The sequence below is a fragment of the Lissotriton helveticus genome, chromosome 10, assembly GCF_964261635.1.
Source record: "Lissotriton helveticus chromosome 10, aLisHel1.1, whole genome shotgun sequence".
NCBI classification, from domain to species: domain Eukaryota; kingdom Metazoa; phylum Chordata; class Amphibia; order Caudata; family Salamandridae; genus Lissotriton; species Lissotriton helveticus.
Window position 1 is genome coordinate 941849589 of NC_136071.1, and position 25209 is coordinate 941874797.

The 25209-nt window shown below is 42.0% G+C and overlaps 1 protein-coding gene across 10 annotated transcripts in view; it reads right to left on the bottom strand.

Annotated features, from left to right (window-relative positions):
* Positions 1-25209, bottom strand: part of MINDY3 (MINDY lysine 48 deubiquitinase 3) — a 213025-nt gene that overhangs the window by 48333 nt on the left and 139483 nt on the right. For all 10 annotated transcript variants that reach the window (XM_078663611.1, XM_078663608.1, XM_078663607.1 and 7 more), the window contains one exon: positions 7271-7343. In XM_078663611.1, the coding sequence (XP_078519737.1) occupies positions 7271-7343 (73 nt within the window). The remainder of the gene's footprint in view (positions 1-7270; positions 7344-25209) is intronic.

Consider the following 25209-nt stretch of genomic DNA (forward strand, 5'->3'; position numbering starts at 1 on the left):
GTCAGATGTCATATGGTGACCTTAGAGCAGGTAGTCCCTAACGCATTCCATGAAGTTGTTGCAGCCAAGAACCATGAGTCACTACCCAGTGACTGGTTCCCTTAGAGTGGGGGGAAGTGTGGAGGGGGATTAGGGTCTCAGGTTCCTTGACCGTAGCTAGGAGTCCATCAATACTTGTGGACTATCAGCTTGGCAATGACATAGGGCACACCATCTGTAATTCAGATGAAGGGTGACAATCACAAACTGTTGAGGTGGTCCATCTCCCTACAGGGAATGGACTTTACGGTGGAACACAGTCCTGGAACAAACCACGCCAATGCTGATGGTATCTCCAGGTTTTTCCACCTTAGTGAAGAGAACTCCCAAAGGATTGGGTGGTTCTCTCCACTTTCAGCAGGAGGGGGGCGGAGTTGCACCTGTTAGACCTGGCATCCTTGGTGTGGTTACCCACATTTTTATTTTTGCCTTCAGACCTCTTGTTTTGCTGACTCTGTTTTTGCTGGCTTTAGGATTCTGCACAATTGACCACGGCTAACCAGTGCTCTCTAATTAAAATATGGCAGAATTGGTGTATACCCAATTGGCAATTAAATTCCCTGTAAGTCCCTAGTAAGGTGGTACTACCTGTGCCCATGGCCTGTAAACTAAATGCTGTCAGAGGGCCTGGTGCACTGACTGTGCTACCCACTGAAGTAGCAACTTAAACAAGTCTCAGGCCTGCTATTGCAGCCTGTGTGTGTGCAGTTGTATACTGTTATTTCGACCTGGCAAAATAATCCTTTTGCCAAGCCAAACCTTCGTTATTTAATGCATATAAGTCATCCCTGGGGTAGGCCCTGGATAGCCCGGAGGCCAGAGTGCAATGTATTTAAATAGTAGATTATGTACATTTTAAGTTTTACATGTCCTGGTAGTGAAAAACCATTACATTTGCTTTTCACTACTGCAAGGCCTACCTCCCTGATAGGATAGCATTAACTCATTGCATTTAATAATCTGTGATTTCCAAATCTTTTGGATTGCAATGAAAAATCCCAATTTATGGTGAAGTCGTATTTTAAATTACAACTTTTAGAAAGCTGGCATTTTCCTCCCTTAGCCACATGGTGCTTGCAGCCTGTCCCCGGGTAGCATGATTGGATAAAATTGACAGTCGGGCTTTGTGTGTTCTTCAGAGACAGCCATACACAATAGGTAGCTTAGGTGTGCCTAGATGGGCCATCACTGGTAGGCTAGTAGCGAGGAGCTGGACCCAGTCCCACTTACCCTTGAACTGGCTGTGTAATTGTCTCCGCAACTCCTTGTAGTTAGTCTGGAGCCCGGGCGAGGAATGCAGGCCACCTGTGCACTTTAAGGGCCTATCCCTAGAAGCTTCTTCCCACTGCAAAGGCACAACTGGGAATAAATATTGTACCTCAGACATCAAATCTTCAGTTCACTTCCGGACTTGGGAATACTCTGCCAGGAAGAAGGACTGCTGTGCTGCTGAAAGGACTGCCACTCTGCTGGACTGCTGCTTTGAAGGACAGAGGCACTGCTGTGCTGACTTGCAGCCCTCATGCCTGGGTGAGAAGGACTGGACCTGCAGCTCTTGAATCTAGAACCTCAGAGTGATTCCAAGGGCTCATTGGCTGGCCTTGTGATCTGAAGCCATAGGGATATAACAGGCTTCCAACACCCTGCACCTGGACTCTGTCATCTGTTAATCTACACTACAAAGTGCTGCTACCCCAGGCCTGGACCCTTGAAAGTGGACTTAAGGTGCTCTGCTAGCCTCTGTGGATCCAGCATAACAGACGCATCTCCGCTGCTACGTGGATTGGACCAGTAACAAAGACCTGCATCGCTGCCGCAGTCTGTAGCCCTTTCGGTTTGGTGCAGGCTATTGCATCTCTTGTCGACAGCCTCGATGACGTAGCCAGGCTCTGTACCGCAACTCCTTGGAACGGACGTGTTGCCCAGACTGTGCGGCGGATCCTCTATGCTGGACTTTGCATCACAAGCCCTCGTCGATGGGATCCCTCGACGACAACGTAGGCCTTCGCACCATAGCCGCGCAGCACCTCGTAACCGAAGGATCGCCTCGGTAGTGCAACGAAGACCCTCTCAACGCTCAGCAAACCAGGATTTAAGGTACTTTGTTCAAGGACCTTACTGGGTCCCTGTAGCCAGCCCATGTTCCATCGTGGTTGGCTTTAACTTGTGACTTTGTTTCGGTCCGGTGCAATCAGATATCTACAATTGGCGCTTTGCATTTTTGGTGCTCTTTTTATTGTAGTCTTTAAAACTGCATATCCCCGGTTCAACCAATTGGATTTTGTCATTTTGGTCTTGTTCTATTCATTTAAAATAACCCTATTTTCTAACTTGGTGTGGGGTTCTTTTTGTGTTCTGTTTTTCACTTTATTACGGTTTGAAGTGTTGAACAAATACTTTATACGTTGCCTCCAGGGTTGGATTGCGCTTGACAAGGGTTGTGGTTGCTGCTTGACCTGGGCTCATACCCCAAACAATAACCCAATTTCTTCAAGTTCCAAATGTACATATAATGTGGGAGGAAACCTATGAAAAGTGGACTTCTGAATCAGTTCAATTATTTTCCAAACTGCTGAACGTTTTTTTTATTGTATAGAAACTACAGAGCTGAACAAGTTACTTGGCTTTGGTAATGCTCTTTGTAGTGGATACTTTATCTCAGGGCAGCTTTCTTATCATAGAATATACACAGATTGCTCACCTTAGAATAGATGCCACTCTATAATCCCTGGTGCAGAGTATGTAAAACCTCAAAGCACCTTTGCAGGTACAACCAATGGAGCCTTCTTCCACTTTCGAGGGTTGAGGGGAAGCAATGAACCCTTGCAGATTCATGAATTGGCCAAAATGGAAAGGAGTCATGACTTTAGGTAAGGTTGTTGTGGTCCACAGCACTTGCCCCATGTGTTACTGCACCAGCTGCACTAACGATTGCTATGGCGGTTTTCATTTTTGATACATGCAGAGACTTGTGTGCGCTCTGATCACTAGCATTTACACATCTCTTGTCCGCAGGTGTATATTTGTTTGCTATCCATAATCATTGTACAAACTTTTACCACACGAGCTAAAGTTAAGAATGGCACCAGAAATAGAAGTTGTACACCAGAAAAAAACGAATAGTTTGCAAAGCAGCATACACACTTTATTCTAATTTGTAAACAGAAAAATTGCCTGTCGCAGTTTCTGTGCAATCCTTAATCTATACCTACTAACCTACACATAGTGTTCAAAGGAAAGTGCAACATTAAATCCAGTGTAAATTAACAGATATATATCAAGTGATTACAAGTTTGACCAACCTTACACCCATCGCAATCTGAGCAAAGAATTTAAAAGTATACCCAAAGATATAGTGCGAGGCATATGACACTTAATGTGTGCACTGTATACATTCCTTCACGGAATACATTAGTTTACCAACCATATACAGTGAGCAGCACTAAACTAAACAATTCTGTGGTTTTTGGCATAAATGTTTCTATCAGACCTAAAGACGTACACATTGGTTTAAGTGCACAACATACTGGTTTGCTGTTTTAGCTTCAAATTTGGAATAGAATACTTATCGTGAGAATAACTGTGTATATTTAGAAAATGCCAAAGATTCCAATGACATTAAGTAGTTTCTGAAAGCATTTAGTTTGGAAGCAAAGAGTGTCCTAAGCAGAAGAATCAGATGGAGTTTGTATTTGTTAAAAGCATTTTGAACTACATTTTTGATTTATGCCAATAACTAAATCTACATAAATACAAGGCTGAAAACAAAGGTGATTTACAGCAAACACCGCCTGATCTAACTATGCGTATAGTTAGATAGGAATGGTAATTACTAATCCAGCGAAAGGGAGGTGGGCTGTGAACATAAGGAAGGAGGCTATAATTTGCTGATTTGGTCATTGATATGCAATGGCCACCATAAAAATACAGCATGAAATACACACACAAAGGAAACAATAGATATATATTTTGAAAGTGTGTAGCTTCTGGCTAGAGTTTCAAGCAGGAGTATTTTTGACCCATCCTCAAGATTCCAAATAATAATATGTGACAGACTTCGAAACAATAGTTTGAGCATTTAGGACACACGAGTGAAGCGGAACATGTGGTAAAAAAAAAAAATGAAAGGCGCAAAGAATATGAAACAAATTAGCAAAGATCAAGCAACAAATATGTCAAAGGATCAGAGACGACAACCTGCAATGCCTCGCTGCAGCAGATCATTAAAGTGGCAGATTGCTCACCCAATAACTCCATCGTTCGATTCAGCCTAAAAATGCAGAATCCATTCAATCCATTCAAGTCAAGTTCCAGAGAAAATATGGAGGTAAGATAAATCACTGTGCTGTAGTTGCCTTTGGGAAGGGAAGCTATCACACATAGGTACAGTGAACAGAGTGCAGTCTAGATTGCATGACAAGGAGAAATCAAATCTCGTGGGCAGAACAGCACTTACCTCTTAATTCAACAGTAACAAAAAAAACAAAAAAGAAAATCTGAAACATTACCAGACAATTGCCTCAGGTGGGATATAGGAATATGGTTTCAAGGAGGTATGCAGAGGAGCCACTGAAGAAGAGTAGGATGTCTGGACTCCAACAGAAAATCGTGAGCTTAGGAGACTTAAATTGGCTCAATTTGTCCTTCCATGTTACCAAACACCATACTGGTTTGAGATGTCTCATTGAACCCATAGAAAGTATTGTTGTGTTCCACCACAAGATCTAATATCTGGATACTCGTAGCTCACCAACAGCACCAATCAACCTCAGATTCAAGTGTGGCTGTCCAATATGAACATAAATGGATTCTTACCGCTGAAACAGAATTGTCTTTCAAATACCACCAATGCTGGTTTCAGAGTTGGGGAAGGCCTTCGTTGCTGGGATGGAAAGTGGCTTCGGCTTCAAAGGTGCTTGAAGCTTGTGGAGGATTTCATGGCTCGACAGCCGAACCACGTCAATGCGCGAAATCAGGAGCAACCTCAGTTCTGAAGTCTTTGGTTGTTCCTATGGTCGGATTAGGGCTCAATGCCTGAACCCTAGTGGTGGTGGTCTGAGCCTGCCTGAGGCTTCCTGAAAGACTATAGTTGGCACCGATATGCACACACTTACAACCTTAGCTTAGATTTTTGCTGGAGGTCCAGAAATGTTTGAGGTGAAAAGAACCTCTTGTTCTTCTTCCTCTGGGTCAAAGTCAGAGGGAAAAACCGGCTCTGGACTAGGTGATGGCTGATTGGGCATGTTATCCAAAAATGTTGGAGGTATCGTCTGGTGTCGTTGAAGACTTGCCACCATCTTCTGATGGACCAACCTTCTTTCCCGTCAATACCATAGGGTCTCCTTCAAGTGGATGGTGAGGAAGGCCCTGCACATGGGGTGCTTGTGGCCAGGGAAGAGGCAGAGGGTGCAAACATCTTGGTGAACGGACCAACGGATAAATGTGGTGGAAGGCAACAAAGACTTTTCTCAAAGACTGGGTATAGAATTGCACCGTCTAGGCTTGAGTGGGAGCATGCAAAATGTGTTGAAACTAGTAGCCCTGGTAGTACATTTCCAAATCTGGTTGTGGAAAAATAACAGAGTTGGTGCCTATGCGCATTGCCAGCTAACAGAGGAGTCACAGTACATCTTTTGACTCAAACGACATTCTTCTAAGAAAAACAACTCACAAACGTTTTAGTCCAACATGAGATGGCAGGAGTATGCAGAACATGTGTATCTCAAGCAACACATGCTATGAACATAAGTATTATAAACACACTTGCTTTTTGATTCTTAGGCAAAAAGTCCAAAATATGAACTTTTTTTAGTAAACATTCAAACACTCTTGGTTCATTAGACAAAGCAATATGTTCAGTTTCCTAAATGTATTTACCTCTTGTCTTATCCAAATAGACAACATTTGTGGACTAGAGAGTAAGAATAGAGGGTGGGCCTATTAGAGAGACACATCTACAAGAATTGTGGTTCTAATAATACTACACTGAATTACATGTACTTGCACCTAGTTTATTGCATCTTCACTTCACAATATGACTCTAGTAGAGGCAAAGGAGGTGATGTGCATGAGCTTGGTGGTAGAGAAGGGGGAGTTGGTGGGGGAAGTGGAGAAGAAGGTGATGAAGGAACATATGGGAGAGGGCTTGAGTCCCGTCTCTGTGTGTTTTTTGATGCTGGCTTGGAAGGTGGCTCTGAGGGAGTTTTGCCTTCAAAGGCAAGACTTCTCTTGCAAGGCAGTGTTTTCTTTTTAATCTGCAGATTATGCAGCAGACAATGGATTACGTGACAAATGCATTTTGAGTACACACACCCTTCAATGGCAGCTGCAACAATATCAGATCTTTTCGGTATCACAGATGTGTCTGTACAATCTGTACCGAAATGGCTGATGGGTGAGTAAAATAGCTCCCTCAGCCAATCAGATCCAAACATTTTCTAATTTTGGAACCCTGGAGGTCCTTGCTACCGCACACTATGAATTAATGGTCCACATACTGCTAAATGTAAACTGCCCATGCCCAATCCGAGCACCTTCTTAAACACTAGTTTCTTGAAATCCTCTTAATGGATTTACACCAAACCTTGCAAATGCACCTATTTGAGTAAAGTTCTATCTTTATGCTGAATATGGTGTAATTCCATTCCTCTGATTTTTCTGTGTTGGAAAGTAAACATACCGAGGGTGGTAATAATGGCAAAGAGTACCTTTGGGAACACTTTTTCTTGGCCCCACTTGACAGTTCTGCACAAAACATGGCATTAACAACCCAAAGGGGATGCCCTGTTCAAGGTTTCATGCAGATTTAACGATCAGCACCAAAGTTATAAAGGAGAAAAAAATTATTTTACTTTGGAACTATGATCCGACTTTGGAACTATGACCTAACCATAACTTGATAGATATGCTTAGAGAGGATGAGTTATCATACCTCTGCTCATTCTTGCATACAGATCCCATCTATAATAAAAATGGGATGTGGTTAAAACTGTTAAAAAGTTGCCTATTATCTGTTCAAGTAATGTAACAGCATTTTGTTCCACATACTCCACAGAACCCTTTTTTATCAATTAATTACACGAGGGAGACCTCTGCAACATCCTGACATTTTAGAATTCTCTTAGCTACATTAACCTCTCTGTAAAGCATGCATATAATGCCTTTGCACCATTAGAATCTTTATTGAAAAAAAAAAACCAATGTAAAACAAAAAAAGCATAGCATCGCTCACCTTCAGGGTCATATGTTTGAAATACTCTACGTGCCTGTGCTGAGGGACCTTCAGGAGCAATAATTGTAATTTCCTAAAAATAAAAAACAGCCCAACAGTTAAACAACGAAACTGAAAATATATTTTCAACATGAATTTCTATTAATACTTGTAATTATAAAATACAAGAAATGAGCACCTACTGCTTATGATACAAGAAGCAAAAATAAACTTGCAAATTTCAACTAGAACTAAACACAGAATTTGTACTGATAGAACCTTAGGAGTTGTCTTTAGTATTTTGAAAGAGACTTAACAGTGATCCGACATTTCATAGGTATTCCCTTAAAAAAAAAAAAAAAATGAAAAGAAATGAAGAAAATCCAATGTGATCACACACTAGCATTTGTGAAAGACTGCCAACTACTGGCAGCCATGTCATTGGCAATTGTTTTCAGTTCCCTTGTGAACGAGTTTCCACCTTGTAAGCAAAAACAGAGACTTTTTTTGCGACTGATAAGGTGAACGGTGTCTTAAGATTAATTGGCTCCTATTCAGATTTATTCACAACTTAGCAAATACTGCTGCTTTATTTGCTTTGTTTTGGATTTTGGAGTTGTTTTAGTCCACTTTATTTTCTTCCAATACGGATTTCCTATGTTGTATTTTCAAACACAATAACATATTATGCTAATTTTCTGAAATACCTCTTGATCAGCCTTTGCTTAAAATTACAAATACAGGTTTCCAAATATACCAACCATTTCACCACAAAACCATAGAGCAGAAATATCCTTGGGAACAGGTTTTTAGAGTAAAAGATAAACCACCAGTTTATGGAAATTACAAATCATGCAAGTCACCCTTAAAACAATAAACTGCTAATCAGGTAAGCTAAATTCAATTAATTTAGCCTAATTTTCAATTTGAACTCACAAGGACAATGGAGAGCTATCTTCATCTGAGAAAAATGCCAATATATAAATCAACACTATGCAGATACCATTCAAGGCATAGTCACAATTGTTTTTCTCTCCAATGCACAAATATATCCTATCGAAATATTTCTTCATTTTGTAAAACCATTCTGTTATTTAAGAAAGCAACAATGTTCTTTCCAAAAACCTGCATTTAATCATTAAGAAAAAATACGTGGCCTTTTAATTGAAAAGGAAATTGTTCAATGGTGGCCTCTGCCTATGATTGTACTGGGAGAAAAGTCCAACCAGCCCAAAAAAACTGAAAAAATTGATCAAAAGCTTTACTTTTTTTGTCTGATATATTTTGGATTTAATTTTAACTTGTTTTTGAGGGCCAACGTTTCATTCAGATGTTCACAATCATGTTCTTGTCTGTCCTATTTGCTCCCAATAAAATGTGTTACATTCTAAATACCCTGGATATGTATGGCCATCATCAGTGGCTCATGAACTTTGGCATATGATGTCTACAGATGTTATAAAGGGTATTCTGCCGTCAAAGGAACAAGTTACCAAAATGAGGAGTCCTTGCCAAAGATTTTTAACCAGAAATGATCATCATGGATCACCACGTCATTTAATTTCTGAAAGAGATACTTAATATCTTGCCATTTTCACAAAGAATTCCAGTAAGGCATTAGAAGTTGAACAAGCATTTGCAATGCAATAGGTCTCGCATTAGTGAATGTTGAGCTATTGGTGTTGCATTATTATTAGCAATGCCCGTAGCTCGAACTTCAATAATGCGAGACCTATTGCATTGCAAATGCTTGTTATATTATGAAAGGACCACAGGGTGATAGTTCCTGTTTTTTAAATGTAACTTTCATGATTGAGACACAGAGAGTTATGGTTTAATATGTATTCATTTGAATAACCTACTTATGCTTCAAGTTGGTTAGTTATGTTCACCTTGTCCCTTTTTTGAAAAAAGCAAATAATATTTCAAGAAAGCATGCTGCACCTTGCATTCGCGGATGAAGAATGGCATTGAGATGTTGCCTTCGAAGGGTCAGTGTGGGTGACTCTTGAAGCGATGTATATAGATGCCATTGAAATGCGCCATACTTTACTATATTTCATCTCGCCTGCCAGTTGACACTGCTTAACGACTAACGAAATCCTTAATCAATAGAATTAAAAAGTTATTACTTCCATTTTGAACTAGACTTCTACATTTTATAATTTTAAACACTGCTCTTTGGTCTGCCTGCTGTATTTACTATGAGGACCTATTATTATTACTCAGTTTATAAGGTCACAGTTAAATGGTTTTTTATATAATAGGGAGGGGGGAGTTTGGTGAGGAAGATTCACAAAAGGAGCATACAACACAGAGCGCAGGGGAGAAAATATTATATTTATATATAAATGGATATTTTATGCAGATTGTTCAAGGCCCAGGATTACCAGAGTGATTTACATAGCAGAATATAGGGAGCGTTTTGCGTAAAATAGAGGAGTAGCATTATTACAAAGTCAGAAAGATCGATCATAGTTTATAGATTATATTTCTAAAACTTGGGTACCCACAGTTCCCCAGGGGCCAAAAAGTAAGGTCATTTGCGTGATCAAGGGCAACATTGATGCCAACAGGGTGAGGGTGGACGGAAGTAAGCTGGAGATGGGGGAAGTGAAGCATGTACATTGAGTGGACAGGGGATCCATACAATTATCTTGAAAGGTTTGTGCCATACAGCATTCGAATTTAAGCCACTAGTCTCTGGAAGAGTCATAGATTTGATAATACTGTTACATTGTAGCTGAGTCACTATCCCTCTATTGCGCCCTCAGGTTAGACCTTTCTGCTATCTATTGCTATCTTGGGCATGTCAAGTGTAGAAAGGAAGCAACTTATTGAATTGAAATTAAATAGATTCTTAGACCTCATAATCTGCTTATGCCTTTACTTAATCTGTAAACTTTAGGAGTTCATAGAAAGAGGCTCACAGTTAAGGTCCCGAATGCTTTAAGAAAATCCTTGACAAATACCCCTCCAACAAGGTGCGGAATTCACTGAGGTGGGCAGATGCACATCCTGAAACCTCCACCGATAGACAAGGGACAGTAGGAAAGTTTTAGCTATGACAGTAGGAGACTTGACATTTAATCCTTGTTTCAACACGTTGATAAAATATGCTGGTTGTGAACGCTGTTTAAAGTCTGAGGAGGTCCCCTAGCACAGATGGATTTCTTTTGGTGAGAGTAGTCCCCAAGTCTTACCATTAGAACTATTTAAACCACATTTGTTGTTAAATGAGCAAAATGGAAACTATGGAGCCAGAAAACATGTTTTTTTTTTAAAGCCGCCCAATATGAGAAATTGTGTGCTCCTTGGTAATCATTTTCACAACCTATTTCTCTGCTCCTTTTTTAGTTTTTCAACACAGATGGGAAAATCTTTAATCAAACCAAACACTGGTAGTAAGTATGTGAGAAGAAAACAGGATTGTAAGCCAACAATTATTTGATTTTATCTAGAGGATCAAGAACACCCAGTTTCATAGTCCACTCTCTAAAATATGGTAGAGTGAGAACGTTATGAATCTTGGAACAAGGAGTCCATCACTGTTGTTTGAAGATAGTCAGATCATATCCTCTCTCTCTCTCTTTGACCACTTAATAAACATTATGTGATAGAGGTGGGAGAGCCAAGTGCCTGGCTGAGCAGCATAATATTATCTTGGACTCTCAAGCCTAAAACAAGCTGAGTTTTCATTTAGCTTCTGTCAACCACCCACAAGCTAACCTCATGCTTCAAAAATTAAAGACAAAGCATTCACTTGTGAAGTAAAACGAGAGCGGGAAAGGCATACCCATCTAATGGTTGAATTTCACAGTGTAAACCAGAAAACCTGGGATCAGTTCCAGCTTCTGCTCTTGACCAGATTGTATACTCCGAGACAGTTGTTTTATTTCACTTTGCCTCTCTTTAATTAATTCTCACATATGCGAGCACCTTGATATACATGATTTCAGGATGTGCACTGTACAAAACCTTCTCTTGTGTTTAAAATAAACTATAGCGTTGGCCACCCAGAGGGTCACATAGCAACTGACTTGCCTCTTGGTTAACCACTGGCATTGTTGCTGGGTGGGGGGTTGGGGAGGTGAAGGCATGGCTGTTACTAAGTTCCTCATTGAAAGCAATCACATTTAAACAAAAAAATACTTCAGTCTACTGATGCATCTGACTGCTGAGTACACCTATAATCTGATGTACTAAGGTGAATGCTTTCGCATGCATGTCAATGAAATACATGTTTTTGAATTTTGAAGAAACTCATTTTTACATGTTCGTTGCAAGATCTCTTTAAAAGTGAAGGAATTTCTAAAGTTAAGTGGTGCAGGACACTAGGTTTTGCTTCTTATCCTTTACTTCAGTTAGTGAGTAAATGCTCATGTTTATTCAATATTTTTCAGAATGTTTGTTCTCAGTCAATTAAAGAGCAGGCCAGTGCTTCTGTTCACCAGGGGGGCGCATGTAACAGTCAAAAGAGCCACAAGCAGTCCCCGGGCTGTATGTTGAGTATCACTGATCTAAAACCTATATAGATCATTTGAAAACATAGGGAGAAGCAGCAATGAGGATGTAAAACAACACAGGTTAGAAGCAAATAAGTACCTATCAAGATAAGCCACCGGGGCTAGCCGTTATCTGTATGACTTTTATTCCCATGAACCTGTACCGAGGAACAGACCTTGAGCTGACTCATTCAGAAGATCTAATGATCTACTGATCATTATGGATTGTCAATCTCTGATATGATCATCTAAAATGTGTCCTTTGTATAGAAGGTTGGTCAAGGTGCATTTAAACCAGATGTTCCATCTCTAATTTGAAGAAGGGAGTGGGCTGGTAAAAGGGGGATGTAGTTCCAAATTCTGAGCGGAAGCAAGCCTCAAGACTTCACAAAGTTGCTAACATTTTTGTTTAGATTCTTAAATCTTTTTTTCAATTGTCTATCAAATATTTTAGATAACGGTGCCACAGCCTGTGCAAATTCTTATTGCTGTTTCTAGTATGTGCTTGCCCTGTTACCTAGTTAAACATGTCCCGATTTTGGTCTTACCAAAAGGTCACATTCAGGTTCTGGTTTTAGATGTTGATCAAAAGAGGATACTTTCCTGCTGTCACTGATAACTTAGTACAATGATAATTGTAATGCTGTTTGTGTAAACAACATATGGTCTATGTTGTTCTTATAAAATCTTGAGTCAAGTTTGACCTTGGATACTTTGCTCTTTTATTTTCAGTGCCTTGTACAACTTTGAGAAATCTGCACTTAAATCTCCTGCAACCTCTGCAGAGTGTGTCAGTGACTTAATTAACGCCATTAGAGCTTAACAGTCTGGCCCGAAATTGAGTTGCATTGAGCATTGGTTTTTGTACTAATCCTGTTATTTTTTTAGCACCTGGTTACAGACTTCTTTAGTTGTCTGCGGCCAGAGGCTAGTAAGCTCCATACAGTACCGGACCCCATATTGCTGTAATAAACATATTCACTTGCCGTTATATTTCCACTTATGATATTGCTGGTAGGCATGTCAAACACATTGGCAAGTTACTTGCTGGATGTTGCTACCTTAAATGTTTTTGTGAAACATTGACAGGCTGCTGAATTTCAACAGGACTGTGTTTGAAGTTCTCAGTAGTATTTGAAACTGGTTTATTGTCCAGAATCTAGTTTCGTTTTTAAATCCCCTTTTCCAATAAAACATGCAATTAGAAACAAAGTATTGCAAGTCACACCTCTGTGAAACATAGGCCACAACTTCTCGAAAAAAGCGCTTGCAATGCAATAGGTCTCGAAAGTGGGAGAGTTAGAGCTATTGGCATTGTAGACGATAATGTGCACACACACACACACCGATTGGGAGGTGCACTGTAGACTGACTATTGCTTAAATACTGGAGCTGACGAAGTGTGCTGAGTGTACGAAGATAGATGCCCCTTCTGAAAGCTGCTGTAAAGCCTGCAATACTACTGCTGGTCCCTAGATGGAGTGTTAGGTGGAAAATAGCTGCCACAATTGTCTTTATTAATTTCACCATCGGACCATAATCTGTATGTAAAGGGGTAGAAATAGAGTTGGAGTCACGAGTTTTACAATTTAAAGTAGTAGTTTGAAATGGCAACGCTACAACTTCTGGAGAAGGAGGCAGCACGTTCCGACAGTTTTCAGAGCACAGTAAGAACTGTGGAAGCATGAAATATTCACAGTACAGGATTTGCAATGCAATAGGTCTCGCATGTGGGAGAGTTAGAGCCATTGGCATTGTAGACTATGTGCACACACACCGATTGGGAGGTGCACTGTAGACTGAGTATTGCTTAAATACTACTGCTGTTCCCTAGATGGAGTGTTAGGTGGAAATAGCAGCCGCAATTAAAAAAAAGAAGAAGCACGAGCGCGCGCCACTGCAAGCCATGTGTTTCTATGATCGCGCCCGTGTGTGCACGCTAATAGAAACCACGTGACGGCCTATTGGTGTCTATTACGCGCACCAAGTGTGTAAAAAACACCAATAGGCCGTGGGCGGAGCAACGTGCCCGCCTTTGGCCAATTGAGTGCAGTCTTTTATAAAAAGACGAACGCAAAGGCCAATGGGGTAGCACAAAAGGAATCGCACACGCACGCGGGTGTGCAATTCCTAGGTCAGTGCTAAAACCCCGTATTTGATTACAAAATGCCTCGCAGTGCAACGCAGGTCGCGAGACCTAAAAAGCACTTTCTTCTGGTGACTATCCCCATTCAAACATGCAAATGAAGCGAACCAATCAAAGTTTGTTAGACTATCTGTGATTCTATTGTAATGCATTTCAGGATAACTGGGCTTATGGATACCTATGGCAGAACTTTGACAATGTGATATCTAAACCAAAGGTAGTGTGGAAGTAAACAGTGCTGGAGGAACAAACTTAAATAAACTTTTTTTGTTTGGGCTGGCTAGACATTAAACTGATGGTATATATTAGTAATTCATTTGCTAACTTGTCAACTTTAAGTAATAAACTGCATTCACCCTGTTTGAAAGACAATGATGGGGGAACCATGGTTCCTCCCCTCCACTAAGGAGGAAAAGGCCACAAGGTAAAGAGGAAAAGGCAACAAGTAAAAAAACAAAAAAACAAAAAAAACTTCTTGGCGATTTTGTGTTTCTTGACTGAAGATGAAGATTAATGCAGAAGCAAACTGCAAAGCACCAGACTCACCCCGACATGAGGCTAGAGGAAAGACCCAAGCAAAAAAAAAAAATTACCCAGGAGATCCCAAGGAGGATTTCACCTGTAAAGATCAAAAATGAGGGACAATAAGAATACCAAAAGGACGATAAATGCAATGGCAAATAAGCGAATAACTGCACGGGGAAAGATTTTCCTGAACAGATCATCATTGAAAGGGTGGTTAATAAAGCTTGTCCACACTGACTAGGTTAAACCGGATTACTGAAACTATGATGTGATTGGGGGCTATGAACTGGGCACTGGGTATACACCAAAACGCAATACTGGTTTACACCTTTTTAGTGATTCAAAAACATTGAGATGAAGTGATTGGCACAGCATCACACAATGTTCCCAGCTAAGTTGCAAAGCAGTGATTGGACGGCATATCTCTAGGTTCCCAAATCGGGCTTAAGACACTAGTCCGCATCTTCCATTTAAAGCAATTTCCCCATTTTATGAAATTTGGGAGATCCGGTGACAGCGGAGAATTAGCAAGTCCCCTCCAGTACAGAAAAATGTGTAAGTTTCAAGTTGTATCTCGCACACAAGGCCCTATACGATGAGCAACAATATATAATGCTTTGTATAACATTGTATGCCTAGCAGAGCCAGCTGTTACTTTCTGTGCATAGTGTTCTTTAGCTGCGAATTGGAGAACATGTTATCCGGTTCTACATTTCACATCCAATCCTGTCATAGGGGCTACCGCTCTGTGTTTTATATACTGCGTTTGTTGTGAAGCGATTTTCTGCACAAAGCTTATCAAACAACTGCATTATGCACACTATGTGATTGAAGTCACAACAGAGGTAGACACTAGTTTTGCCTTGCATTGTTACTCCTTTCTAAAATGCACCTTTTCCTCTGATGGCCAGGAATGTTTATGTTTATGCGGTTGATGTGCAAATGTGATCTCTTCTTTTAAGGTATCATTTTGGGGACATTAATCTTCTGGAAGAGAGGAGATCCCATTTGCACGTTTATATCTACTAACTGTAGATATAAACTTTTTTTTCTATTTGACAACAGAAACCCCATCGCTATCAAAAAACAACCTAAGGTTAAAGTATGCGTTGTACACATCAAGGAGAAAATGTGGAAAGTAATTAACTGTTGGAAGAGTCTAATAGGCGGGCTCTTTACAATAAAGACAACTTATCATAATGCGTTTTAGCAGTTTCAGAAGTGTCCACAGTTAATGGCCCGTAAAAATTGTGAGCTTCCAAAATCTGCACATGTTAGAGTGACCCCGATAGTGTCTGCAAGCAGGATTGACAGATTGGGCTAGATTTTGCACAATCTGTCTAAACTGTTGCCGGGGTGAAAACAAATGCATTTGTGCGGGTTGGCAATTCTTATGCTATTTATAATTAACTTTTTGCATTTTTTAGTTATTGGCCTGGGAATTAGTGCTATTAACAGCCTCAATCTTTAATTCTTGGAGTAATAAATATGTGCTGGTCATAAGCTCAGCTGTGTAACTGAGGTACTAAAAGGTAATTATGCACCATTTGTGTGCAGCATGGGGGGATTTGGGTAGGGTTTTTATCAAAGAAAAGGATAGTTATTACCTATTGTCCAGCGGCTGTCATTTTTTTCTTCTGTACGATAAGCATTTATTGTATTTTGTGTTTTAAGCTTTGTGGGCTGTGACCCCAATTTAACTTGATTGGTTGACCTCAGGCAGATGAAATGATGAGCCTAAGCTCTGTGCATGTAAAAGACTGAAGTGCGCTGCTGACATCAACCCAGGAAGTATCACAGAGTGGAACGGATGATGAGAATAGCTTATTTTGATGCCCTCGTACACTGCAATCTTGTTTATTGTAGCGCTTGAAATTAAATGAGTTAATGCTAACTCATCTTTGTGTCACTCAGTGTATCAGCCTTTAAAGGGACGCTGCCACTCTAGGAAGGCATTCGCACCCTCTAGCGGACAGCTGCTGTTGGGTTTGAACCCACTGAGCGTCGATGCTTTCACAAAGTCAATAGCAGAAATTAAAGGTTATGGCTGAACATAGTTCTTCACAGCTGAAAGTATGCGGGAGTAGCTCTCTATATGTGCTGTTGCTGTTATTTTTGTTATTAGTATCACTTTTGTTGATTCATCATATGTTTTTCCGCTCTTGCTTCAGTGGTGTAACCAGATATTTTAAAGCAAATAATAAAAGCTAAAAGGAGGTAGGAAGTGAACTCACACAAGGTGCTGGTCTCCCTTCTCCAGTAGCTAGTACCGAGGTGGAGGCCTAGAACTGTGTGTTGGATTCTTTGGTCGAAGTGAATTCGGAAAGTGACATTACAAATTGAACATTAAGTGATCCTGGGAAATCCAAGTTTTCTCCACTCTCCTACATTACATTACCTGCCACATTTGGAAGCGCTTACAAACAGGCGAACCCAGAGTCTTCACAAAATGTGCGGGCATTTAGGTTTACAAAAGAACATAATGTGAGCATTGACCACTGTCTTATGTAATCTTTCGGGACCATGACACCAGGCCCTGCGTTTCAAAAGCAGGAGGGAGCAGGAGGCAGCTGCAGCCAAAACAGACCTCGGTCTTTAAATGCATAGCAAATGTGGCAAGAAAAGATCAAGATTTCCAGCCCTGTTTACAACAGAGCGCTGTACACCACCAGCACTGGTCTCCAGTGCTCCCTCCTTAAGAAATAAATAGTGCTCACAAGTTTTGTGTAACAACACATGTAACAGGGCAGCCCCTGAAAATGGGTGGAGCTTTTAAGCACATATCCTGAATACAGCATGTCTCACACAGACAGTGCAAGCGCTGCCTAGGCGAGACCTAAAAAGGATATCAGAAGGTTGTTTTGTTTGACGACCTTTGCTTGGGATTTGAGATCTAATGTGACATCATTCACCAGAAGGGCCCTTTGACTGAGAGAGAAATAGTTTAAACAGCCAGAGAGCAATAAGCAGCAATTTGCATTTTCCATCTGGAATAGAAACAATTTTCCAACTAGACCAGGCCCAACTGGGCACTGCTGTAGGCCGATTGATTATAAGTACATGGACTAAATAAATGCTTTGAGAAACCAATAATGGTTTTCCAATGTGGTAATAAATCACAAATATCTCATAATGACACGTATGTCAACACCTTTTGGTCGCCTCTTCTTAGCAATTAGGTTTGAAGCTCTTTAGCTAAGGTAATTGCTATAAATAAATACATCATAAAAACCACTGCAAATAGTTATTCAAACGATGTAACATGAGTTTTCATTATCTGAACAAAAAAACTTGCCAATGTGTAAAAGGCAGGGGATGCGAGTGCCAAAGAACCAAAACCTTGTCCAATTTGAAGGATGGAACCACCGAAAACCTTCCAACTAAAGAAAGAAAACTTGATATAAAGTATACCAGGTCCAGTAACCAAATGAATAGACTTCATGCAAGTGGCTGAATAGCTAAACAGATAATCCCTGGAGAAGAACACTTCAGATTCCTTTCATTTTCCACTTGAAAGTCGATGGATAACACTAAAGAGAACACGTCTTCAAAGACATGTTGTACAACGTATCAGCACAGGGTACAATAAATGGATATAGGACATTCTGAACAATGGAAGAAACGTAAAAAAACAATTAGTTCGAAAATGTTCTCTCTGAATGTTTAAAAAAAACAGTGTTAAAAGACTAATGGTGTATCCAAACCCGGAAAAAAGTGACATCTATTTGTATTTTAATCATTTGCGCACCATCAACTGAATCTGCCCAAAGGGTAGTTAGACCCGATTTGTGCCTTTAGCCTGGCATGAGGACGCAATTGCATGGAGATGAGAGGTCTTGTGGAAAGTAAGGTAAATAGGGAAAGTGTTTCAGATTTGAGCCACTCCTAATGTACAGGCTGTATCGAAGTTGGCTACTGGAATAGCTGTAGCTGGGAGACACAGGAACTATGAAGCTGGGTTTTTAGCTGTGCGACCCTCCTCTCAGGAAAAGGGGCCCGTATCACAGAAGGTGTGCACAATGTCCTTTCTTTGACAGACAGCTGCGGGAACACACTCAGACTCTTCTTATAAATGCACAGTCTTTTTACTATCCCTGCACAAACCGGTGTTTGCACAAGGGCCAGGATCATGAGTTTTGTAAAAATTACTACATACCTGCAATTCTTGCCAAGTAAATTTCATAATGCCAAACCTGCAGTAATTTACCAGGAAAGACTGCCCAGTGAATACTGGAATGTTCAGACCTTGCTGCAGAAGGCACCACAATCTGCATGTTATTCCCAATCTGGATGGAGAAAACTTGTGATAGGAAATATTTATAGACCCCGATAAATACTAATCACCCAAGTATCGTAAAGAAGGCCTGAGTCTGCCAGGCTTTCTCTCATTAAACGTCTGTTTGTACTGATTTGCACTGGATCCAATTTACCTAGTCTGATTAAGTTACTATAAAGGTAGAGATTAAGGTACTTTTCTTTTAGAAGAGGGCCAAAGAAAACATTGCTCTCAAAGTGTCTGCTTAAAATGTGGTTAAAGTTTAATGCACCTGGTTGATCAGTTGTTTTGTTTTCTAGTACACTGATCTTTGTCCTAGTGGTATTTTTTTTAAACCATTTTTTCGTGATGATATGGAGGGTTGAAACGCCATGAACAATCTTTGGACAAAACAAACTTTGAGACTTTAAATAGACAAATAATTTCCAACACTTATGAACTTCTTTTTGGAACGTGTCTGAGGAAAAGTGTCCTTCTTGTCGGCATTCATTTTGTTAAAAAATAAACAGGAGCTTAGAGGGTAAAGCTAGTCATAGGTCGCCCTCCACTCAATATGCAACTAGTACAACAACAGACTTAGACTATATAGGCACTTATAAAGTTGTGAGACCACTCATACCACACACACTTTCGTGTCCAAATGTAATGTGCTAAACCGAAAAAAAGGGCGTGTGAGAGCAGGATGGCACTCCAACACAGATATGCAATTTTAGTAGGTGCATTACAAAAGTGTGTTTTATGTGTTTTTACAGTTGTGAAGACTTATCGGTCCGTATGCAGTGGCTTTAATACACATGACGCCCTGAAGAAATTGCCTAAAATTTAATGGGCAATGAAACATGTCGGCAAGTGAAGTAGTATTGGTTAGATAGGTGATAACCACGACTACTTGTTCTTTTTTAACCTCCATACCCAACAGAAGAGACAGAATAAAATTGCATATCTGTGTTGGAGTGTGAGTGTTTTGGTCACTTTTTTGGTTGGTTTCACTGCATCTTTTCACAAACTCTACGTGTTGAGTTTCTGGACACTATTCTTTTCTTTTTGAGCTTGATGGTGCCAATGATGAGAACAGGGCTATCCTGGCGAGTACCAGCCAGGTTCCCGTTGGTGGTGCGCCCGTGAGGTGCCATCCTGCTCTCACACTCCTTTTTTTTCGGTTTAGCACATTACATTTGGACACGAAAGTGTGTGTGGTATGAGTGGTCTCACAACTGTTTCTTAGCAATTGGGAATCAGGCGAATGTTTAAAGGAGGCACAATCCCAGGACATACCGACTACCCCATTAATGAGTGAAAGGGGAGTAAGGCTTGCAAAGATAATGCAACAAATGGTATATCCCAAACAAGGGTAAACTTTATAAGTGCCTATATAGTCTAGCTCTGTTGTTGTACTAGTGGCATTCATTTTGTGTCAGGACTCCATTATTTTTGCATTGCCATTTTGTGTCAAACACCTCTGCACGACCCTCCTTGTCGTTTCTGCTGATGTCTGATGAAATTCTAACTGTCACGACCACCCTGCCCTTCCTGCTCCTTGTGGTTGCACCAATTTCGAAAAAGGGAACACAGAATTGGCCTCACCACCCTCGGACTGAACTCCTGCACACATTCATCCTGTTTCGCAAGACTTGGTCACGCCACCGTCCCAGAACTTGTTTCTTTCACATATCCTGTTGTTCAAGATCTGTCTGTTCTCTCACGTACATATCCTGTTTTGCAAGACCTGTCTGTAATCCTTGTACCATCTGTTGCAGCCCCTGTTTTGCCTGAACAAGGAATGGTGTAACTGCATTTTGACTCGGGCGCCAGGCACCCACCCAAACTGGTTTCTTAAGGTGGGAAATGTGTATATAAGGCCTGTAAGCTGCGGAGTGAAGCAGCAGCCTCCTCTGTCTGGTCTCCGACGAGCTTGGGACTCCGTTCCATAGCCCGGGCTATTCGAATAAAACTTGGTTCCTCCTGCAGACAAAGGCTCCTGTGTCTCCTTTTTCTATATAAGGAGGGTATGGAAGACTTGGGCGGTTCCCACGCAACCGAGACCCAGTAAGTGGGTATAAACGGTTCTTCAAATGGCGCCCAAACAGGGACTCCACGAGCACGAAGGTCAGGCCCGGTGGATGTGAGGAGGTGCACAGAGAGACTCCGATGGAGGTAACCTACCTGAGGGATTCTTGCAGCCTGGTAGCCGAACGACTCGCCCGCTGCTCCTCCCCACTCAGTCTGGCCACATGACCGCGTCCTCGCTGGAGTCCCTAACAAAGTGATTTCTGGAACAGGACACAGCCCTACGTCTGCAGAAGAGAACTATCCCTGTCAGGTAAGGGTGGACTGATCACCCACCGAGTCTGTATGATTCTACGGTTATTGACTTTTACAAAAGCCAAGCCAGCGAGGAGAGTTTTTTTTTTAAAACCCGTTGTTGTCTGTTATCTGTTTACTAGCATGCCAGCCAGTAGTAAGTTTAAGAAATTATGTTTTTGTATGTGCGCGCAGTACTCCCAGCTGGAGGCAGCCGGTCTGCTTTCTCCAGAGGGGACCCCTGGCTACACCATGTATACTAAACATGGTCCTTCTGCTATAATGTTTTCCGCTTTGTGGACCAAATACACTAAACTAAGTAACTCAGACATTACAATGGCCGCTTTATGGGTCCTTTGACCCGCAAGTTCTGGCAAATCTAGAGGAAAAGGTATTAAAACGGAACATTCGATGTTTAAGTCTGTCAGGTTATGGAGGAAGGAAATTGAGCAGAGAGCAAAGAGGGAAAAGGCACTAGAAAGGAAGTGGTAGTGGATGTCAATGTCTGACCATGCTAGGGAGCACTTACAGGACCGAATGGAAAAATCTGTAGAGATAGCTGATAGGGAACAAAGGGCGCGGGTGCAGAAGTGCTACCCTGCCCGTGAAGAGAAAGGAAAAAAGCTTTATGGAAGGGGGAGAAGAGGGAGATTCCCTGCTCGATACCATGTTGGAAAGTCCTCCTGAATATGCCCCCATGTACCCTGCGCTGACACTCTGCCCTGCATACAGCAGCCCCAGCCGTGCCGCACACTCCTGCCCCTCCTACTGTTCCCCTGTCACACCGACCCCCCCCCCTATTTGGCGCCTATGACACAGACTGCACACACTACCCCTGTCCTCGCCACGGGAATGACAACGAGTCCCCATCCACCCAATCCCTGCGGCTTTAGCCCTGCCCGCCCCTTCCCTTCTTCCCCATGGTCTACGGTTAAGCAGGATTTATATAGATTATTGAATTCCCCCTGACTGGCTTCCTTGCCCTCTGCAGTCAGCTTTTCGTCCCTTCGAGAAGATAGATGAATGGCGGGAATATTTATCCATTTAAAGAAATATGGTCCACCTTTTCCCAATGGACGATTATGGAACATACCACCTGGGCTGAATACATGTGTACCTTGGTTATGCAGAGATTCGAGAATTAATTTATGCAGATACCCGCCGGATTAGTGGACATCAGGTCACAAATAAAAAGAGGCGATGTGCAAGGAGAGGGGGTGTTTGGCGCTATGTCTGCTTGGATAGCTTACCCTGATATGACCGTCTCCCCCAAACACCCTCTAGAGACAGCTATGCCAATGAGAGAGGCGACCCCTGTCTTTATTAACACACTCACCGATGCCCAAAATAATGGCAGAGGGTCTGTTAAAGCCCACTGGCTTAGGCTATGGGTTCATGTCCCTTGGAAAAGGTCAGAGGCAATGCAGTTGAAATGGCAGTTACCAGATACTCGAAAAAATCTGGCTGCCTTTTACAAAGAAGTAGGCCAGATAATATCTGCTGGTACACTTATTCTTGAAGACATCGACTTGCTCTTTGGTACAGTCGTTCTTACTGAAACTTGGGATAAAATTCGACATACTGACCATGAAGTAGAGCTGGGAGGTAAATGGGCTAATCTGGGAGCTATGGAAGACGCAAGGGCAGGGGGAACAAAGCCAGACGCTGCCATCCTGACTTTGCCCGATAAAATAATAACACTTATGAAAACATTTTTGCCAGAAACCGTCATTAACTGGGATAAGATAAATGCCTGTAGACAACGAAAAGATGAAAGTGTGGCTGACTTCTTTACCCGTTTTGAAACCGAATGCAAGGGACATAGTGGCTTGGACCCCCCGGATCCCAGGCTCTAGCCCAGTATTTGTCGATAAGTTTACCTTCCTCTGTCTGGGCATCATCAGACACTGATGTCGGCTGTCTCAATTTACCCCTCCTGTGGTACGTATTCAGCCCGGCGCCATCTTCCCTGCCTTCGACAGTATCGACTGCCCGCGGAAGGAGAAGCGTCCCTTTTAACAATAATATCTAAATTGATGGACAAGAGCGTAGTGGAGGAGACATGTGGTAATATCTGTAACAGTCCCATTATTCCGGTTCTTAAAAAGACCAATGGAGATGCTCTCTCCCCTAAAATATACAGATTCGTGATTGACCTGAGAGCCCTTACCAAAATAACGATTTCCCAATACCCTGTTGTCCCCAAAACTACAGCCCTCTTGACGACGGTCCCTTCTGAGGCCACGCACTTTTCTGTCATAGACTTGAAGTATACCTTTTTCAGTATTCCTAAACATCCTGACAGCAGACATTTTTTTTTTGTTTCTCCCTTGGTGGGCGGAGCTTTAGATTTTGCAGCACCTCTCAAGGCTTCACCGAGAGCCCCAGTATCTATAATCAAGCTCTCAAAAGTCAACTAGATTCCTTGGAACTCCCTGATAATTCCACACTGCTGCTGTATGTTAATGACCTCATTACTGCAAATTCCCCCCCGACATGTAAAGAGGCTACCCTCTGTTTGTTACGCCACCTTGCCCTCCACAACCACAAGGTCTCTTTAAAAAAGCTTCAATTTTGTCAAGAGAAGGTGACCTATTTAGGTCATCTCCTCTTGAAGGAGGGAAGGCAGCTCACTACTGATCGTGTAGGTGTCATCAATGCTATGGCGGCCCCACGGACACAAAAGCAGGTGCGAGCCTTCATAGGTCTAACCTCATACTGCAGACAGTGAAATTCCAATTTTTCGACCATAGTCCAACCTCTTCTTGCCCTCACCACTAAAGACATATCAGACAGTTTCTTTCCATGGACTAGAGAGCATATGCCGGCCTTCCAGGATTTAAAAAGAGCTCTGTATACTGCTCCAGTCCTCGGTACTCCTGATTATAACAATAAAAATATATTTTTGTACATGAGACAGACGGCTGTGCATGGGCTGTCTTGACCCAGATATTTGGAGGTCACCATCGGCCATGTGCCTATTTTTCAGCCACCTTAGATCCTGTTGCGAGGGCTCACCCAGGATGCCTACGGGCGACAGCTGCGGCCGCACTCATGGTCCGTCAGAGTGCGGGGATCGTCATGAACTCCCCCTTGACTGTGATGGTTCCCCATTCTGTGGATACCCTCCTTAATAACACCAAGACACAGTACCTCACTAGCGCACTACTCACAGGATATTAATTGACACTCTTTTTCAGCCACATTAACATCAAGAGATGCACTGTACTGAATCCCGCCACCTTACTCCCACTGGATAGCCAGGATGCATGTTTAGATCCACATGACTGTATATTGAGGACAGAGGAGGAGACCAAGGGGCGGGTCGACTTACAGGATACCCCGATAGCAGACCCAGAAGGTACACTGTATGTGAATGGAGCATGTCTCAGAGGGCCAGATGGTAAGACATCAGCCGCCTACGCCCTCACGACATTGGAGCAAGTAGGAGAAACAGCTCAGATTCCGCAGTGCTCTGCTCAGGCTGCCGAATTAGTGACCCTCACTAGAGGCTGTGAGTTAAGCAAAGAAATAATGGTTAATATCTACACTGACAGTCAGTATGCCTTTTGGGTGGCTCACAACTTTGGGAGATTGTGGAAAGAAAGGCATTTCCTTACTTCACATGGGATGAAAATTCAACATGGCCCCCTAATTCACCGATTATTAGACTTCCTGACATTTACCAGAAAGGTAGCTATTATAAAATGTAAAGCGCATAAGAAAGTGACAGATGATGTTGGAAAAGGCAATGCCCTGGCTGACCAGACAGCCAGCTCTTAAGAAAAAAGGAAGGAATATATGTGGGAGGTCCCGCCACGTGGTTGGCAGAGGGGGGCATGGTTGAAGATACAGTACAGAGTGTGATCGATATTCAGTCCCATGCTACCCCTGAGGAGCTGAGGATGTGGACAGAGCATTTAGCGGTAAAGGAAATAGATGGTTGTTGGGCCCGTATCACTATGGAGAGACAATGGATGTTGCCCGACAGTCATATGCTACCGGTAATAATGATGGCCCATGGCCCTGCTCACATTAGCGCGAAGGGGGTATGTAAGTTGCTCGAACCCACCTGGTATAACTCAAAGATACCAGCATATGCTGAGAGGATGGCCAAAACATGCATAATTTGCCTTATGTACAACCCGGGAAAAGGTACAGCGACCCCTAGAGGAGGATTCCCCCACACCCCCTACCTTTCCTTTCG